Source organism: Petromyzon marinus, chromosome 48, assembly GCF_048934315.1.
Source record: "Petromyzon marinus isolate PM22_M1 ecotype Great Lakes invasive population chromosome 48, UKy_Petmar_22M1.pri1.0, whole genome shotgun sequence".
NCBI lineage: Eukaryota > Metazoa > Chordata > Hyperoartia > Petromyzontiformes > Petromyzontidae > Petromyzon > Petromyzon marinus.
In genome coordinates, this window is record NC_133714.1 from 4,298,538 (window position 1) to 4,319,124 (window position 20,587).

The following is a 20,587-nucleotide window of genomic DNA, read 5'->3' on the forward strand; positions in this document are numbered from 1 at the left end:
GTCAGCTCTAAGCCAGTGGTCAGAAAGTCCACATTCCCATGACGAGGGACAGATTATGTAGAGCACAACCAAGCGTTGCTTTAACAGCAGAGTGTAACTCATTTGATCGACCCTGTATGGATGATGGGCTGAGTCTACCCTTGACCGGCATTCAAATACTCAACCATCCGATTATTTGTCTGATTGCACCACCAAATTGAATGTCCGCGTCGTGAGTTGGTAGTTTAAGCACGGGCACCGATTTGCCCAATTCGCAATTATGCGAATTATAGCGATTCGGCATCACGATCTAATTCAAGGATTAGTTATGTTTTTGAGCGTTGGTGTGAATGCAGCACCTCTTGTGGCTGCAGGATTGACGTGAACCAACCGCATAGAAGACTATGGGTCACAACCAACTCCTACACGTACGATTACATGCATGTATTAAAAGCATAGCAATCAATTGTAGTCCATGAGTGGGTAACTTAACAGCTACTTTGGGATGCCGGTGTGGATTTTTTTGGGCTGTCTTTGGCTAATAAGGTTCGCTCGGTGTTTTAGCAGAGTTGTCCTTACTCTGGCCTCCTGATGATGAGATTTGCACGTGTGCCCTCGGATGGGCAGTGACGCCAGGACCGTGAAATTCCGCCCCGATCCGTGTTAAACCCGTTAGAGAGCTTCCGCAGCGTCCCTGCTACACTCATTCTCTCAGCGCTCGACTGCCTGTCATCAAACAGCCATTCTCACTTGCGTAGCATTTCAACTTTTTAAAACAACGTGCATATTTTATCTTTTTTTAATCTTGACCAAACCGGGCAGATGGCACTGTGGCAAGAGCCACCTGACTTCTGATACCCTAAAAGGGAAAAAAACACACACAAAAAACGGAATAGTTGGCATTTCGTCCAATGGCCCTATTTCATTTATATGCTATGAAGAAGAGCCATTGCCTGAAATATTGCCTATTATATAGATTTTGATTTAAAGCTTTCATGACTGCAGGGATTCATATTCTTGGTTCTTTCGGTAAAGTCACCGCGTACAAGGGAAACAATAAAATAATAAAAATATATAACAATAAAATTCTCACGACGTTTCGACTGCAACACAAGCAATCATCATCAGGTGTGAAAACCACAGCACCTGACTTCTTGCAATTTGCTGTGGTTTTCACACCTGATGATGATTGCTTGTGTTGCAGTCGAAACGTCGTGAGAATTTTATTGTTTTATATTTTTATTGTTTCCCTTCTACGTGACTACCGAAAAAACCAAGAATATTATATAGATGTTTTACTTTAGGGGAGTGATGTTGACGAATGTTACATTTTTAATTGTCATTCAGAAACTTGCAGGTTCAAATCCCATCATCTCTCTGTGGTCAGTAATATTTGAACAACTTTTTGGGTAAGTAAATAATGGTTGCCACTTCTGGATAGCGAGTTCCTTCCAAAACTAATGTGGAATTTCCACCGCTGGCGTAGGGCTGCCAACAGAGATGAACACGACCCAAAGCTTATTTGAGCGTTGAGACGCTGACTGTGACGGGTCTGTAGCAGTTTGGGGAAATTGTTGCTACTTTATCAATGAGCTTTCCCCTCTTGTACATGAGGGCCTTGAGCAGAGCAAATATTTTCAATGTGAAACCATCCTCTTACCTTTATAAAAGCCCGGCGTTACGTTTGTCCATCTACTAAATTATAAGAGCCTTTCAGAAGGTCTGAATCAAAAAAATATAGAAAGTGGACTCCCCCTCAATTTTTTTTATTTGTAGGCATATATGCCTACATAGCCTACATACAATAGAGTCAGTAGTGTCTGCACACATTGCAGGTGGGGGGGGGTGAGAAGAAGAGGACATCAGTGGTGGCGAGAAGCCCTCCGTAAGAGCTAGGATAAGGCGGCCGACATTCTGGCGTTTTAAATGGGTTATCAATTGTGTGCTGTGATGTCATTTGCGAGCTGTCTTCATTGCAAGTTTACGAAGAAAAGTGTTTATTGTTTCCAACAACTTTCTATCCTCGATCTCATTTAGTTGAGAACAACAGCAAAAGCCCTATGTTTCACAATAAATACAAGCAGGGAATATCTTAAAGGAGGCGGCAAATCTGCGTTTATCTTAAAAACGCCGATAATCGCGTAAAAATATGTACGGCAACTAACAATGCTGATGACAAAAAACAATTGAAACGAGAAAAAAGGGCCCATTAGTCTGCCAACGCCTCAATTATTTAATTACACACAAAGGCGTGTTTGTCATTGTTCACGCAGCTGTGGGATATGCCGAAGTGCTTCAGAATGCACACACCACATGTCTCGGATTTCTTGACTGCTGCCCTAAGTATTTTTCGCGGGGGCGTTAACCGTCCTGTGGCAAAAACCTGTCGCTGAAGCCGTGCGCTCTCTCCTGTACTGCTCAGTCTGCACCGAATTACCAATCCCGCGGATTGTTTGCCTTGGAGTAAATACCCATGGACACTTTGATTAATCACGAGACGCATGCCTGTAATTAAAGGAGACGTTTGCTCAGAGTGTGCGCGTTTAACCCAAAGGCAACGTCTTGTCGGTTTGATAGGGTCCCTGGCATTGTCATTATAGGCTTTACGCTTACCTGTTGGGAGAGATGACTGTTATGGGGATTATCACATGGTTTTATTAAATAATTTGTTTAAATTATTTAATTTGTTTAAATTATTTAACCATGGAGGAAATCAGGGATATACAATTTTCGTTCTTATTGGTAACAATATTGCTGCTCTGCTGAACATTGCTTGGGATCCAACGATGTTTGTGGAGAGCTCTTGCCTGTAACATCAGGCATTTGTTTTCGCAGGCCCACAGCCTGCTGATGAGACTCGGAGAAGTAGAGACACCAGTCGTTTAAACCACCAATGCTAGTGGAAAACAATCGTCTGTAAGCTCCCTTAGCTGATAGACTAAAGCATTATGTTTTGTATGGTGAGGACATAAAACCCCTTACATGATCACAAGCCCTGACATTTGAAGGCCGATTTTACAACAAAAACATACCGCTTTCCTTACCGTAGAGCTTGTTGTTCGTGGTTCCTTCCCTGTCGGGTGCAGCAAGGATACTCGAGAATGCCTGAAACTTCATGGTTTGGCCCCTTTAAGACTTAATTTGTCCCCCACATGCTTCCTGCATTTGTCTTCACTTTAAAAACTATTCCCAATTCTCAACTCGGCAAAAAAACAAATCGGTAATGGGAAGAGAGTTTAGGAATTTCAGAAACCCCCGTAGGATTAAAACGTGAAGACTTTTGGTCATGGTGAAAGGTCATAGGTGGTACATTGCTCCTCATTGTGCTTTAGTTCCTCGTCAGAATAAGGATTTGCAAGTATAGGACGCTTGCCTAAATCCCTCAGCAACTCAATGCGCCTTGCATCACGTCCCGTCTCAATCATTCCAATGCCCAGCTTTAGTCTTTTATTTTTCCACCTAGCGGGGACCCCCTAATGGCAGATATCCCTGTGCGGCACAACACAGCACGGGTGTGAAGGTTGGCATTTGTCTAGTTGTAGGGAGCGACGTTGTTAACGAATTGCCAAAGAAAGTAATTGGCACATTTTTATCATGAGCCCTTTGCTCTGCTCTGCACAGCAAATTGTTTTGAGGCAGTGGCCGTGACTGGAGGAATCCGATGAGGCATGAACCTCTTTTTTTCACAGAGGCCCAGTCGGGACCGACTCTCAGACGGACTCGCGACGTTTCTTAGGTCTCGCGAACATGTGCCGTGAGGAGTCGGTGCATTTGTGATGTGATGCAGTGAGCCATTTAAGAAAAGCAAAATCATGCCAGTAGCATCTCCGATGCCCATTGCTGTCTGGGTCACAATGTGCTCATCTCGCCGCACGTCGTCGTCTCCACGAATTTCCCGACCCCCTGCAGTGAGCTGACGCGAAACCGCATCAAGCGAATCGAGAGCCTGAGCTTCTTCGGTCTCGAGTCGCTGCAGTCGCTCCGTCTGCAGCGCAACAACATCGGGCGTCTGATGGACGGTGCCTTCTGGCGGCTGGAGAAGCTGGAGATCTTGTAAGTGTCTGCGAAAGGGCTCGTTTTACCAATATTTATTTTGCTCTCTTTTCCTCTTCGGTGCTGCAGATGTTTGGTTAATTTATCGCTGGCCGTAGTCATAACGTCAATCCGTTTATTATAACTTTCTTTGTTTTACCCTGGAAAGCCTTGCCAAGTGTCGGGACTCTTGTATTCACTAGGATCATGCACTGGGTTGTTTGGTCAATTCCTGTTGATGTGTAATTCTAGTAGAAATGCAATAGCAGTTGTGTTGCAGATACCATGGATGCACATGGAAACATTCAAAAGTTGTATACCCTGTGTAGGCTGTTGGGGAAAGTGCTGTTAGCGAGCACCTATTAAGGCTAAAAAACAGCGCTTTGAGGAGTTGGTCTAATCAAGCACCCACACCCACCCACCCTTATATCTCTAATGCTGATGTTTACCAAGGCCCAAAACCCGTCCGGTTATCACTCGCCACTGATGTTAGCCATGACCCGGAATCAATCTCAGACAGCCGGATTCATAGTGCGGTGCAAACACTTGCGTCACCACTCCTTGCAGGATTCGTATCGCAAGGCTGTCTTGACACACACCTGAAAGCTTCACGAATGAGAAAAATAATTGGCAGTCATAGTCACGTGATTTTAGCTTTACAGCCAGGCTAGACACCCCCCTCCCTCCACTCATCTCCAAAATGTGAGAGCCCCGTGATATCAATGCGAGTGGTGGTGGTGGTCTTGGTCGCACGAACTCCGGTCATGCTCGCAGCGGCTTTTGGCGAGCAATCAAATAAAGACGGTCACTGCATCGCGGCCATCTGGAACGCTCTTTCATCCGACATTAAGAAGCCACTGGAGCTATGCATTTTCAAATCTAGATTGAAAACACATTTCTTTAGGACTGCTTTTTTGTGTTTAGACTGTTGTCCTTCCCCCACACCTCCAATTAGCGTGGTTGGCTACGTACAGTGCGGAAGTTCAACATACATAGGTGGACATATCTGGTTCCATCGATACACTATAGCATAGGTATCAGGCCCACGTTGTGGTGATAGGCAGCGACTCGTTCTCCCTCCGCAGGCATTTGGACTTCAACGCGCTGACCAACGTGACCAAGGGCTGGCTGTATGGCCTCTCCTCCCTGCAGCAGCTCAACATGAGCCACAACAACGTGTCGCGCATCGACCTCGACGCCTGGGAGTTCTGCCAGAAGCTGGACGAGCTGTGAGTGCGGCGGTGGCGGCGGCGGCACAGCGTGGCATTAACCACCCCACTCACTGGCACATCACTTCTGACGTGAGACGATATAAATCGGTTCCCGTGCAACAGTTCTGTCATGATTTGGTGACACTATGCGATCGAAGAGCTCCGCTTCGTTCGTGCCATCCATCTCGTTCCACCGCCCGAAGTTTAACGTTTACGTGCAATTCGCAACGAATGGCAAATAATAAAATTGCTCACGCTCTCTCCCTGCGTGTGTTACGATCACAGGAATCGATTTAAATGATTTCAATCCGCGTATTTGGACGTGCCCGGCGTTGAGTCGCGTGCGTTGTTGCCCTTGGTTCCTCTTGTCCAAAGGGATCTGTCGCACAACCACCTGAGCCGTATCGAGGAGGGCACCTTCGTGGGGCTGGGCATGCTGCGCTCGCTCCTGCTCGCTCACAACCACCTGAGCAACATCGCCGACGGCGCCTTCAAGGAGCTGCGCAGCCTCCTCACGCTGTGAGTCAGGGGTGGAGAGCCTCTTTTTTTTCTTTTACTTTACCGAGGGCTCAATAGGACGTTCACATCGCTTTTGGCGTGTGAGGTGGTGGCCACCGTATGTCAGTGGACACACAGCTTGGTCACTTCTTCTGTAACTGCCAGTTGCAGTTAACTCGTCTAGCAGCTCCAACCAAGACGGCTCAAAATCCACGTGGCCCTGTGGGGGTAGTGTTTGACTCTTAAGTCGGAAACGTGCAAGTTCATGCATTGGTCTGGAATGGATTAAATGAGTTCAACTTTGTCGGAGGTTGTTGTCTAGTGCTTCTACTCCCCACCAGAGGACTCTAGCATTTCCACTGAACAGTGGCTCAGGGCCGCCCATGGACAGGAACAGAGTCAAAAGCATCAAAGTCTCGTGAAAGTTTCTGCTTCATAGAGCATGGGATAGTGATCCACTCTACCTGTGGACCTTAAACAGTGGTGAAAAACTGTATTCCTGTGATGGGAGGCCAGTCTTTCTGTAGAACAAACCACCGTAGACTTGCCACAAAGGTGTACGTCTTTTACTGACCTAAGTTGACCCACCACCAGTGTATGGATTCACGACCTTCTGACGTTAAGTTACGTGACGCAGTCGAAACGATTTGCATGCATCGCGTACGGATTTCATATGCATGACAAAATCGACGATCGCGCACGTCTGTTCTACGCAAACATGAGTCAAACGGAGACCTTAACGGTATTCCCAGCGGCTGGCTAATTCTTCCCCATGCGTGTGCCACTGTGACCCATCGCGGTGAAGTCCAAAACTACAAGGCGGCCAATTTAGCCCCGATTGCCACCTCAAAAGGGTCTGCAGGCGATTAAGTGTGACGTTCCGCTCGCGTTATTAGTTCAGTGTGTTAAAGCTCTTTTGCCAGGCCTTGCTGACGCATTTCTTGGCGTCCTTAACGCTCACCGGGTTCAACCCAATAAGGAGGGCCTGTGTGTGCGGCTACGTGCGTGCCCACAGCCCCGCCGACAATAGGAATAAACATGTTTCAGCCCCCTTAGCAACTGCTCGTTTTGAAATTCCCATAGGTGCAATTAAGGTGTTGTGTGTGTGTGTGCGTGCACGCGCACGCAAAACCGTACTGGCTGTATTTTTGCACGCGTGCTCGCATGCACGCGCGCGCCGAAAACACGGTGTTCAAAGTCCGCCTCTCTGCACGGTCTGCATCGCTTTTATTCGTGGTAAGTGCTCTGCTGTTTCAACGGCCGTCATTGAACCGCACTTTTCGACTCATTCGTAATTTCGCATTACCACAGCGCGTATGGGCGTCTGCCGCTGGGCCGTCGCAATGTGCAGTGGCTTCCTGGAGCAACGAACTGAGTGGCAATGGTGAAACTAGAGTTGCCTTCACATTACCTAGACCTGGACCAAATGAAAACTCGCCAGCCTTGGCAATGACACTGCGTTGGGTAGGCGATTGCATGTTGTAAACGTTAGCCTAGCATAGTGGTGCAGGTAGCTATGCTGTATATATACATATATACACATACAGAATGAACATTACCATGCTCTATGTTCCTTTCGACGTGTAGGTTGTATACCCAACGTTAACTGCACAACTGTAACTGGGCGTCGCCATTCTCCTGCAAGAGTAGCCAGAGCTGTGGCATCGGCGTACTTGAACGTGTGTCGGCTTTCCTGAATCACGTGGACAAGCAGACTTAGACGGGGCGCCACGGTGGCGAGATGTTAGCTACCTCGCCTGGTTTACAGGAATTCGTGGGTTTGATCCCAACGCCTTTGACACCTGCTGTATATTTGGAGTTTGCGTGTTCTTCCTGTGGTCGTGTGTATATTTCTCCGGGTTCTCCAGGTTTTTCCCTCCACAATTCGAATCCTAAAGTGCGTTTAGAGTATTTGGCTGCTATTAATTTCCAGGTGATGAGAAGCCACTTGATTGAGCTATCATTTGTGATAGACAGGTCGCTTCTGAAAAAACAAGCTCAGTAGCTCAGCGGGCCTTACCTGATAAAATCGAAAGTTTTGTCGATTTTCTTTAGGAGCGCACGGAGAGGCTCCTTGCGCACTCGTGATTTGTCACGGACCCAAGGCAACCGTTCTCACACGATCTTTCGGTCGTGATGCCGGCCCTATGGCCACACCACCTGTTTGATCATCAGCATTTTAATCGGGGCAAGTAAAATAATAACGGGGTTGTGTCTAGAGTGTGTTACAGCGCGGCAAAAGCATAGTAGATTTGAATTGGCGAGAGGACAATCTGATCGGTGGCGAACATGTGCAGGATAAGAGGGTTGGGTGCCAATACATGCATTGGAGTGGCATTCAAGGGGAAAACTAAACCATTTTTATTTTACCAGGTAAGGCCCACTGAGCTATATAGCTTTTTTTCAGAAGTGACCTGTCTGCAACGAAGTGGCTTGTGTGGGGATTTATCGCAGCCAAATACTCTAAACTCATGTTTGTACATGTGGAGGGAAAAACCGGATGTACCCGGAGAAAAATCCACGCAACCACAGGGAGAACATCCATACTCCAAATATACAGATGTTTGGGTTGGGATCGAACCCACAACCTCCCGTATACCGGGCGAGGTAGTTCACATCTCGCCAACCGTAAAAGAGCTAGGAGACCAGCTGGTCGGATACTGTGACAGTGGACCGTGGAGGTCAGATGTTGACATTGCAACAGCTGCGGAGTATGGCAGAAGAAAAGAAGTGATGGCGAGTTGTGATGGCATTTGTTGCATTGGCCAGATGATCTGTAGACTTTACAAATCTATTCACATATCATACACCATGCTACTGCCCACATGCCCTGTAAATAAATACACACCCACAGTTATCACCATTGCTCATAGCGAGTTGCGAAAAATCGCCGCTCGTTACAAAGATACCGTTTTTACACTTAAGCGTGGCGCCTGCTTTTTTGTTAGCCTTTAATGTGCCAGTGAGCAATGAGGGTGACCAGTGTCTCAAATATTGTGTGGGTTAATTGCACCATGCAACCGCAACACGTTCAGCAATTGTGTTCACCTGAACCAAATATTTCTTTCGCAAGCCGCATACCTTGCATGCCTTGCCCCGTTTCGGCACGATCATTGCGCGCGTTTGACGTAAATGCCAAGTTCTCGTCGCGTTTTCCCGCAAGCCGCGCTGTATGTACGTGTCTGCTCCTGCCCCCACCCCCCCCCCCCCACCTTCATCACCTTTCACACTGCCTTAGGAACCTTGGCAGATTGTCATGCAATTCACCTTCACCAATTGTTGTACGGTGCCCGTAGCCATTGCAGTAAGTGCCCTTGCAAATCGGTCAACATTCAAAACAGTGTCTTCCTGCTCCAAGGAGCAGTGGGGCCGTGCTTATTGTCTCTGCTCGCTGCACTGAGCCAGTGCAGGAAATTCTACGTTTCCAGTGGGGGTCAACCCTAGTCGTGCTTATTTTATTAAACCGTGAAACTTTTACCCGCACCTCCGAATAGCACGGTTGGCTACGTACGGTGCGAAAGAAGTTCAACACCATACAAACTTGGGCAGCTGAACGTAGTTTGGTGGAATGACAGTCTGTTCGCGAGCTGCAAGCATTCCTCGTCGACTGCGTTACAGTTCTTTGCCAATCACTTGAAATGGGAAGGCTTTCATTGAATGTCCGAGAGGTAGAACTCTTGAGAAAGGGGTGGTTATTCGGTGCCAGCAAAGAGGAGAGAGTGGGGAGAAGGAAAGCCAAGAGAGAGACACACACAAACCTTTACGGGGGGGCCTCTTTCTGTGTCAAGAGTCTCGAGTGGGAAAAAAAGAATTGGGAGCAGGCCTGCGTTGATTAAGTGCCATTGTTGGGAGGAAATGACGGGAGGCAGTGGGTGTGAAAGTGGCATGGACAGGCGGCCATTGAGGCCTGGGGGGGGTCGGCTTTGGGGCAGCGTACGGCCCCGGAGAGGAGAGAGGCTCTGATTAACGCTCGCGCTACCCCACGGCCATTTGCGTCCAGCCAGCCATGAAGGCACTCCGATTAGGGTGTGTTTGTTTGCGCGGTGGGGCTGGGGATTTCGTTTTGCGGTAGCGACGGTGAAGGTGGCAGGAGAGGGGTTGTGGGGGGGGGGGCGGGGAACCCTTTTTGTCGTGTGCAACAACGAGAGCCACCCCTGTTTAGAACAGTAGTTAAGCCAATCGTCGGGGGGGGGGGGTGCCAGGCTGCTGTACGGATACCGTGCAGGAAACATTTTTGATTGCGCGTGAGCGAATGTCAGCGCCGCCGCATTGCGGCAACAAAAGGTGTAATGCTTCAGGTTACAGATCCCTTACTTCTTCACCCTGTGTTGACTAGAGGTATGGACAAGTGATCTTTTTGAATAGTGACCCGAGTACCTTGGGGGTGTGGGTGCTCGTGGTCTTCATTGGGGAGCAACGAACGGTGAGAACCACTGGGAATACACTTAAACGAGTTTGGCCTTTTCTGCTCAGGGGTTTTTCATTCGAATCGAGTCAATTCGGAGTGTCCTGCTTCTCCAACAAGTAATGGGGTGGGGTGGGGGGGGGGTATTTGACTTGGATAAAAGTGCCCTGAGCCAACGCAGGAAATTCAACATTCCCGCGGTGGGGGCGAGTAAATATCTATGACAACAACAACTTGCATTTATATTGCACATCGTAATGGAATGAGCGTCCAGGAGCGCAGTTTTTAGCTGAGAGGACCACCAGTTGATGGATATCCCTCTGCGGTACAAGATGAACGTCCAATGTTGACTTCCTTCCAAATGGTTCTTATTCTATCTGCTCAGCGGGCATTATGGGCCGAATTGACGCCCAAGAAGAATTTTAACTGGTAACCTTTCACTTCGCAGACAAGTTTACTTTCCACAGCGCAATCCCATCCAGTCTACGTGCCCCTCAGGCCACTGCCAAAATAAGATTATACGTTTTGCGAGTGGCCTAAAGTATGCTTTTACATTGAATTACAGAATGGAAACACTTTGCTGTACGCAGTTACATTTGGGTGACATTATTTTCCTTACAATTTCATGCGATAGTTACAATTGGACGACAGTATTTTACTCACGAATACGTGCGATAGTCCTTTATTTTTACACGAAAGTGTGTAGCCAAGTCTCGAGATATTCTCCAATTGAACTTAGAACCAGCAACCTATTTGCTGTTCTGCCACCTCCTGGCCATCTCTTCGCCCTGCAGATTGGAAAACTTGTTAAGATGATCAACAACACCCCGCCCACGTGCATAATTGTAACGTTTACGTTCAACATCAACGGTCTAAAATAAAAATGACTTTGGATTTATCTGCAAAATGATTACAATTCGTGTGTAACTGAACACGGTATGAACATTCAACTTGTACTGTTTGTGTTCAGTACTCATTTAAAGTGAGACTGATTGAATGCATAAAACAAGGATATTTTTTGTTACTTTGACAATATTTCCCATCAAAAACATTATCCTGCCAACATTATGCAACGCATGTGAAAACATTACCATGGAAGACTGCTGGGAATTTTGGCTCGGGAGTAAGCTGCTGCTGCTGCTGCTGCTGCTATTTGTCTTATTTTGTTTTCTCGTGTGCCTGTTAACAGAGATCTGGCAGGGAACGAAATCTCTTGGACAATAGAAGACATGCACGGAGCCTTCACAGGCTTGGAAAACCTCAACAAACTGTGAGTTCTCAAATAAAACACATACACGCAAGTGGGCGGCGTAGGCAAAACCATAAATGGCCTGGCAACCGTTGTCTCGCCCAGTGCTGATGTTGAGACCACATCAGGATTTTCGGCTGAGTTGACCTAGGGGTGGCGTATGCTAGGTTCATAATACAATTTTCCACTGATGATGATGGATGTTCGGACTGGGAGTCAAATATGCGTTGCCATGATAAAAGCACAGAACGACTAACCGCCTCAGAGACAAACGCTGGCCGTGAAACCTTGCAGAGCACAGGGGCAAGTGCTGTTATCGAGCACCTGGCAAGATCAGCACGGTACGCAAGGTGGTGGGGGTGGGGGGTTCTTGAGGCCAGGATCAAGCATACCCAGCCGTATTTGTCTTCTCAGGACTAATATTCACACACCGCACCGGCACGAAGCATTATACTAACAGTGCCAGAAAAACACACGCAGACGCATGTACGCAAGCACGCACGCTAGCAGTCAATTTCCTGGAATTGCGTTGACTTTACACCCGGCTGTGCAGGAAAAGTAGCCAGACCTACTCCCACCTCCTTTGGCAGGGCCGTCGTGAGGAATGCTGCACCTGTGCCACCTGCGCCCCCCAATTCTTTTTATTTTGATGTTGAGTCAAGGGGCAGTCCTGTTCTCAAGCTGTTGTTTCGTGAAGTTCTGATTTTCAATCGGCGTTAGCTCAGCGATGCATTTTTCAGATTGTTAACTCTTCTCGGGTGTACGCCGTGAGTCAATTTGCACCACATTTGGCAACATTTAATCGGTTGAAGTAAGAGCTGAGTGAAGGAAAGTCTACGACAGGTTTTAGGTGTTATGCATGGGCCAAGAATCGAATCTTGGTTGCTGTGATGGAAACGCAAGTGTGCAAAGAACTGCAGTACCAGTCTCCGCACGCACACGGAAGAAGAAGAGTGGGAAGTCTCCGACGCTCGGTGAAATGGTCTGCATTCGAGAGACAGGGGTGGCCAGCTTTTTGTTTGGCCATCCTTTTCCACGCCTGAGCCACTCTGGAACTTTGTGAGGCGTTCACGAGGAGCGCTTGCCCCCTTTGGTTTAGAGAGCTGAATAGAGAATCTTGTTTTTGAAACGAGTGTGTATATGATCATGGGGAGAGCACTTGTGTAGTGGTTCAACAGTAGTGTGGCTTCCATCCTAGAAAACCTGGGTTCAATGTCCTTGAGCAATAACTGCAATCGACAGTTGGAGCCAAAAGCCTCGTTTGGTCTCCCTTAGGTTGACTGCCTAAACTGGGGATCTGATGAGGATGGAGAGCTAGATGCAGGCGATTCAGCATGCTGCTGCTGCTCACATCCATCCCTCATGTGCCTTGCTGGCCCGAATAGTTGCTCGTGAAGCCACGTCCGTTCCAGTGCAGTTGTCCGTATGTCTAAATGAAGAAATGAATGTTGAAGCATTCAGTACAAGACGTTTTTATAACTCCTTTTACGTGAATATATGTAAGCAACGCTTGGACAATGCCTAACAATTACAATAACCGTCGATCATAATCTATGCTTCAGCCAAAGTAGAAGTTGTAATCATACTGTATTTCCATAACACCACCACCCTACAATTGCCATCCATTGGTTGTATGAACATCATAACACACATTAAAGATGATAGAGTGCACACTAAAGCTATGAAGTTATTTCAAGTTAGACAAAGAAATAAAGAAAACTTAAAATAACCGTCTCGTGAGTTGTAATAACAGTCATTTAGCACAGTTTGTATTCGTGCGATTCTTAGAATGCAAGGGTATCTCTAAGGCGCTATGTTTCAGACGGGTTTAGTCTGCAAGAGGGGGCTGATCCCAGCACTTGTAACCCACGCTTTTTTGAAGAGCTTCACGGGAACCTTGACATCCATCGTGAGGCAGACGGCACCTGTTTCTGGGTTAAAATACCCGCGGTATTAACCAGGGCGGCCGTGAGGCTTGAACCACGAAACCTCTACAGCAAGTAGCAGACAAAAGCGCCCACCCCTCTGCCACATCAAGTCGTACGTTGGTGCGTCAATCCGCACACGCGGCATTAACTAGGGCGGCCACTGCGCGCTGGAACCGCAAACCCTTTGCGTTAACGCGCTCGCCCCCACGTCTCCCTCCCCCTCGCGTCTTTGGGGAACAAAGCTGTCCCCGCGAGGTGGACGGCTTGCAGTGGAAGAGGCAAAGCAGCAGCGCGGCAGTGGTTTGGGTGGTGGGGAAACACGTGTGGTGTGTGTGTGTCTGAGCGAGTTCTTGTGTCTGCTTGGCTGGCCGTGTCTCTTGGAAAATGTAAGCACAGGCACCTGCAGGAAGTGTGAGAGCAACACTGGCTTTGCGCAGCTGTCGTCCTCCTCCACGCAGGGCCAGATTTCAACAAACAACCAGAGAAGAAGAAATACCAACTCGACTGATTAACATTCTCCAGATTGCTTCAACACCTGTCACAGGCTGGACATCTGCGTGCGTGCGTGCGTTCGCGCGCACACGCAGGCACGCTCGCAAGCAGACCAGTGTGGAAGAAATACGTAAAAATATATATAATGGCACAGGATGCAAAGGCAAAATGGTCAGATGTTTGATGGTGCAGTTCATGTCGGCTTTCGTGATTATTTGTTAGTGTAGTGAATGTATCGTTTTTTTGTTTATTTCCAAGTGTAAGAATTTGTACAGGTTCGACTTGAAAATGTATATTTACCCACATCACAGTTTGGACTTATAAAGCATCTAAAATGTGACAGATTTTATAGATGGCAGACAACATTGGGATGTGTGTGTGTCAAGGCGATCTGAGAAAATGTTTTTTTTTTCTCCAGCATTTTCCTGCCTGCTCTTAAAGGCAAAGAGCGAGAATGTTTGATTATTGTTACCAAAGTCCACAATTTCTTAGACGCACGTTTATTCTTGTATTTTAAAGCAAAAGTTGGTGAAGCCACCCACTGAAGGAATCTACAAGTTTGGTGTGTGTGTGTATATAATCACTGACCGGCGGTTCAAGCACCAAGCCACAGTCAAGCCACAGCATCAGTAATCAGTAATATCTGGACCTGTTCTGGGCATTCCCGTAGGTGAGCTCGGTCGTAAATGAGTGCCTCGTGCATTGTGTAAACATGGGCACTGGGAATACTAAAGGTGGTCAGCTGTGGCGTCAGCCATACCCTGAATAGGTGCTTGCTATAACAGCACTTGCCCCTACAGTCTGCACAACTATATGGTGAATAATTACCTGGGTATATATGTACACCGTGAAAAAATGGCTTCACGTGGATTAGACTCGAGGGCAAAGTTGACGTGGTGTTTGGAGCTAGCTTTGTCGACACATGGCATGCTTGGGCGATCGTTAGCGCCGTGTTGGCAAGCTCGGGTGTCTACAGCTCCTATTCCTTGGCTCAGCCGGTCCAGCGAGTGTTGTTTTGGTTTCTTTGTCCTTTTCATGGCTCTTCGTTTCAAACAAAAGGACCACTTTGAAAAATCCTCGCGCCTGTCGGTGCGGCTGAAGTGCCTGCAGAGGGAAAACAAATCCACATTTTGAGATGAGTCGTGCCAATGAGATAAGACGCTACGCATGGCTGTGAGCTGCGAAGGCAGACGGTGTCACAAGGCAAGCCCCATCACAGTGGAGACATTGATCAACAATTCTGCCCTGTCCACTTGTGACATTCAGGATTTGCTTTGACACTTTTGCCTAGAAGAGACCATTGTTTAGTGGCGTCGTACGAAGATTACCCTGGGTTAGACCCGAGACATTTCTTACATACGTAGCCGCTTGCTGTGGACAACTCAGCATTGTTAACCAGACGTTGTGCGAGTTCTAGAAACAAGTTATTGTCTCCCTTCTCGAATGGGGAAATAGTAGCGCTCATTTATCCGTTGACTGCCCTGAGCGAGTGGAGGGAAATTCCACATTCTCATGGCGGGGGATCAGTCTCTCAATGTGGACTTCGCATGACACTCCACAAACTGGTGCTCTTTTAGTGAGCCTGGGGGGATGATGGGTTGAGTTTGCCCGCAAACCGGTTATTTAAGCTTGTAACCTTCCAATTGTCACATAACAATGAGCAGATACCATAGCAAAATAATGCTAATGTTAAAAGTACTAAGCAAAGCAGTTTAGTAAGTTACATCAAAAATAAGATTGCTTTATTTGTTGATGGTAACATACGTTGGTGTAGGAAGCATTCGCTTGACACTGCAAACTGTAACGTTTTCATTTTTTTTTACTTGTAACACAGTACTTTTCTACAGTTTAATTTCTAATATTTTTACTACTTGCAATTTTAGCTGTCATTGAAAGCAAATGCCCCACTCGAAATGTCAGAGCCCTTAAGCTAACCTGAGATGATGCGAGGGCTTTCTACATGTCAGTCTAATGTGTCTAAATTGAATTATGCCTTCACCATCATCATTTATCTTTCATTTTCTCTATTCATTTTCGACAGCTCTTCCTCCCCATAATGTGCATTTCAGACGGTTTCCTTTTAGAAATATAACACGCTAACCCTCCGCGTTGTAAAACGGTGATGGGGTCGTCATTTTACAACGAGCTTACATTTATTACCGACTTTAATCTTCAACAATATATATTCATGCATAGGAAATCAACAAGGGCGGTAATTGTATTCGTCCATTTGGTTGTTGGTGCAGTTACGTCAACATTTCAATCGAACAAGGAAGCGATAAGAAATTGTATTTGCGTAGGTGTGTTATCCCCCTTATTGCTTGTTCTTGACTTTCTTCATAGCATTGTATGCGCCTTGAAGAGGCATTTGTATGTGCCACGAAAAAGCATTGTATGTGCCTTGAAGCATTGCATGTGCTATGAAGAAGCATTGTATGTGCTATAGTGAAGCATTGCATGTGCCATGAAGAAGCATTGAATGTGCCATGAAGAAGCATTGTATGTGCCATGAAGAAGCATTGTATGTGCCTTGAAGCATTGCATGTGCTATGAAGAAGCATTGTATGTGCCATGAAGAAGCATTGCATGTGCCATGAAGAAGCATTGAATGTGCTATGAAGAAGCATTGTATGTGCGATGAAGCATTGTATGCGCTATGAAGAAGAATTTGTGCTGTGATGAAGCATTGTATGTGCTATGAAGACGCATTGCATGTGCCTTGAAGAAGCATTGTATGTGATATGAAGAACATTGTATGTGCCATGAAGAAGGGACCACTTTACCTATTCATAATAAGCCTTAAGATGGCAGTGGAAGGGAGGCGTTCTGTAATATAAACTTGAAATATAGTATAGCCAGGAGAGATCATGCCACACCTAAGATGGGGTAATTTATTTTTCGAGGCACAATGTACATTTGTCATGGGGAAAAATAAACCCAGTGGCCTCCTGCTCAAATGAGAAATGTTTATCACCGCCAGACTTTGTTGGTAATTCCACATTCCGATGTCGTTCTGCAAATCAGTCCGACGTTTTATCAACCGCTGCCTTTTCGATTGCGACTCGTGCACGCCAGTCGTATACAGCGGCGAGCTTGATTGGCTTCCGACGATAAGGGAGATGGCAGCAATTCGGCTTTGACGAGGATATCGCTGCGCGCGCACGCACACACACACCGGCGCTGGAAAACGGAGGCACGCGAAGCAATTTGTCGAGGGGCCGAGATGGAGTGGCCGGGTGGTGTGTTCGCACCTGTCGACGCACGTCGAGGGAAGAGGTCTTCATCAGTGACATGGGGATGGGCGTTGTCCCCGGGGTAAAACTTAATAGCACGACTTCTTGCCATGAGACCCACAAAGTGGTTTGACAGGTTTAGCTGCATAGTGACACGTGTGTGTGTGTGTGGAGCAGAGTGCACACTGGGGAGCTAGCGAAGCAAGCGTTAATTTTTATAGGAATTTAATATTTTAAATGCAAAGTGTGTTCAGGCACAGTCACTTAGTTGTGAACATTGCCTCACGCTCTTTGCTTGATAATTCATGTATGTTCACAATGCCCCTTGATTTACAAATAACGTACTGTTATTAACTGTTATTTTGCATGTGGGAGAGCTGGAGCACCTTGATAAGCCCCAGAATTACCAGGGACTAACACATTCAAGATGAATCCATGCAGTACGACAGTTAATAGCATCCAATGCTGCAAACAGAAAATGTCCAATTCCATTTACAATTTTTTATTTTATAGCAAGCACCAACTCCACCTCCCAGCATGCACCCTAATGTATTCAAATTTGTCCGGGTGGTTCAGAGTTGAGCGTGCCTAGCCGGCACTGCTGAGATCCTGGCTTCAAAATCTGGACCAGATGCCCATGATGAAAAGTGGTCTTTCGCAAAGTAACTGAATTGACGTCATCTTTTGGACGCCATTCTTTGAGACGCAGTGGTACACGGCTAGCTGCAAAGTTCCGAATAGAAGTGTGTTTGGCAAATGACAATCCCGACAGCAAGTCGAGTCAAGTTATTGTTGTTTTACATGCGGTGCCTTTTTGGCACAAGTCCGCCATCCAAAGCTCCATCTCATCATTTAAACACATCAACATAACAGCAAGTTGTGGCTTTTTTGGTTAGTTGTTATATGCAAGTGCAATTAAAATGTAATTAGGGGGAAGGAAACAAAATTATTCCAATTGTACAGCAGTGAGAGCTGGGCCTATAAGACAATACATGCGCTTGGTAGTATGACTTTTATCGTACAAGTTGAATCCCTCTAAACATCCGCATGTCTGCCATAGTGTTGGCAACACTCGTCGTATTGAGGTTTGAGAGTCCCAGGCGCTGCTGGCCTTTGTTTCAGGTGTGATTGTTTGAAATGCTTCTGTTATGTGCAGTGCGAAAATAATTCAAGTGTTTTTTTAAATATATTTTTGGCAAACACTTTTATCTTTCACACAGCCCCAGTATTCAGCCACACAGTTCAAACTGCTGCCGTTCTTTACAGACAAACCCCTACGTATTAAAACAGCTGTTTGTTTTTTAATCTATCACGCGCAGTCCACAATTTATTTTACACGTGCCTTGTGCTAAATTTATAAATGCTTTTAACCACAAAAAGACATTTTTTTTTTACGATCACACCTTGCACACCGTGTTATTACTGCGCCCTGCAGGATAAAATTTGGCGTGCACATCTTCGCATGCGCTCTGTTGTTTCTGGAAAGCAGGTGGTAATGTGACTTATGGGACAGCTTTTTAACATTCCTGCTTGTTTGTTTATCTCTTTGATTCCAGGGTATTGAGTGAGAACAAGATCAAGTCTATTGCCAAGAAGGCGTTTATCGGTCTGGAGAGACTTCATTCCTTGTAAGTTACTCCCGAATGCCTTTTGTCTCTGTTTTGCCGATGAGTAGAATTGTGTAGTCACAGTACGGTTGAGTGGCCCTGTGGTTACATCGCTCAACTCGCGGTCAAAACATGCGTGAGTTTAGAGTCCCAATTCATGGCCGATTGAGCTCTCTGCTCAAGAATTGAGTACCGTTGTGGAAGTGGTACCGGTGTATTGATTCTTGAGCAATGATGAGCAGTGTAAACGGGTGCACCAAAGTTGATCAGCAGGTCGTGCATCAGGGGGGGAAGTGTCATTACTTCCACCTCTTCCAAGGCATCTGGGCCAGTGTGGAAGAGTAGGCTAAAATACCCTTCTGCCAACAGTTGAGTGAGTAAAAAATTGCAGGGCTACACCTTTAACTTACATATACTGCTGCTGCCACGATTTTAAAATGTAAAAAAAAAATGGGAAAATTAACTGATGACTATAAAGTAGGCTAAAAGTTCAGCGAAGTCGGTTGGTCTCGCTACATTGTCACGTGACTGGATATTGAGCGCCTATAACCGCGTAGAGTGCATTATAAGCATGGCTGACTTTGAAGAGACTCTCCGCTACAGATTGCATCTCTGTGAGAGTTACTGTGTACGCGTTCGCCCTGTGAAAATACACATTATACGTTAATGCGCTAAGTTGCTCGGAAGCCAATCACAATAATGCGACCAAAACTTATAAAAGGGGCATACAGAAGTGTGGCCAAAACAGGTGCTAAAGTATTCAGCTGTTGCTGGCTTGAGCCGCTTGCAAATGCTTTTAGTAGCTTTTGCTTTTCTGTGCACGCTACGCCAAGTCTTTCTCGACTCTTTCTCAAGTTGGAGCCCTTCCGACATTTCCACTTTCGTTTTGGACGCTCGTGGGTAGCCGCGCATTTACTTTGGCAGCGAGTCCGAAGCCCAGGAAGGAGTTACACATGTGGCTGGCGGTTGCATGAGCGCGCAGATAGCTTTTGTAATATGGCAATCTGGCTCCGAAACCAGCCCTCGCTTTCGCCACATCTGCGAGTCTAGACTGGATTTGTTATTTTTCTGCGAGCGTTGCACCGTTTCCAGTTCTTGCGGGACAAATGTCTTTTTGTTGTGTTTTTTTTTCCCTCTCCGCGTCGGTGTCACGTACGTTAGCGTTCGCGAACGTTCCCCCACAGCGTCGATTGCGAGTCCGCCGAAACGCCACAATAGCCTCCACTGGAAGACGACGTAGCCTGGTCACGCAATTGCCGAAGGATGCCCCTCCTGCCCCCCTCCCCCGTCACTTTACTTCTGTGCACCAGCCGTGCAGCAGCTGAAGAGTGTTGCATCGAAGCGTAGGAGTTAATATACTTTTTTAGTATTTTGCGTTCTTCATTAGCATTATTGGGATGCTGCCACGGTGTGACGGGAAGCACAATGGGCTTGCAATCCAGAGGTCGCCGGTTCGTTCTCCTGACTTTCCATTTGAAATCATATTCGATTGAAAGCTTTCGTGACTGCAGGGATTCATATTCTTGGTTCTTTCGGTAAAGTCACGTAGAAGGAAATAATAAAATAATAAAAATACAATTCTCACGACGTTTCCATTGCCACACAAGCACTCATCATCAGGTGTGAAAACCACGGCAAGAATAATTTAGAAAAAAAAATAAACGCCACTTTTTTCAAAATTTTCTTGCTGTGGTTTTCACACCTGATGATGATTGCTTGTGTTGCAATCGAAACGTCGTGAGAATTTTATTGTTCTATTTTTATTATTTCCCTTCTACGTGACTTTACCGAAAGAACCAAGAATTTTAAATAATGTTGCTTAAACCCCATCATCCGCTGTCCTTCCAGCAGTATAAATCGGTACACCACACCTAGTCGATCGGCATGTCGCATGTGGCGGCGGGGTTGAATTATTGGTGCTCCCATCTCTTGCAAGGCATCTGGCAAGTGTGG

At 46.5% G+C, this 20,587-nt stretch overlaps 1 protein-coding gene across 3 annotated transcripts in view; it reads left to right on the plus strand.

Moving 5' to 3' along the window:
• The window catches only part of LOC116952672 (leucine-rich repeats and immunoglobulin-like domains protein 3), a 73,861-nt gene that overhangs the window by 38,903 nt on the left and 14,371 nt on the right, over positions 1-20,587 (plus strand). For all 3 annotated transcript variants that reach the window (XM_032972241.2, XM_032972242.2, XM_032972243.2), the window contains 5 exons: positions 3,889-4,032; positions 5,097-5,240; positions 5,598-5,741; positions 11,315-11,395; positions 18,584-18,655. In XM_032972241.2, the coding sequence (XP_032828132.2) occupies positions 3,889-4,032; positions 5,097-5,240; positions 5,598-5,741; positions 11,315-11,395; positions 18,584-18,655 (585 nt within the window). The remainder of the gene's footprint in view (positions 1-3,888; positions 4,033-5,096; positions 5,241-5,597; positions 5,742-11,314; positions 11,396-18,583; positions 18,656-20,587) is intronic.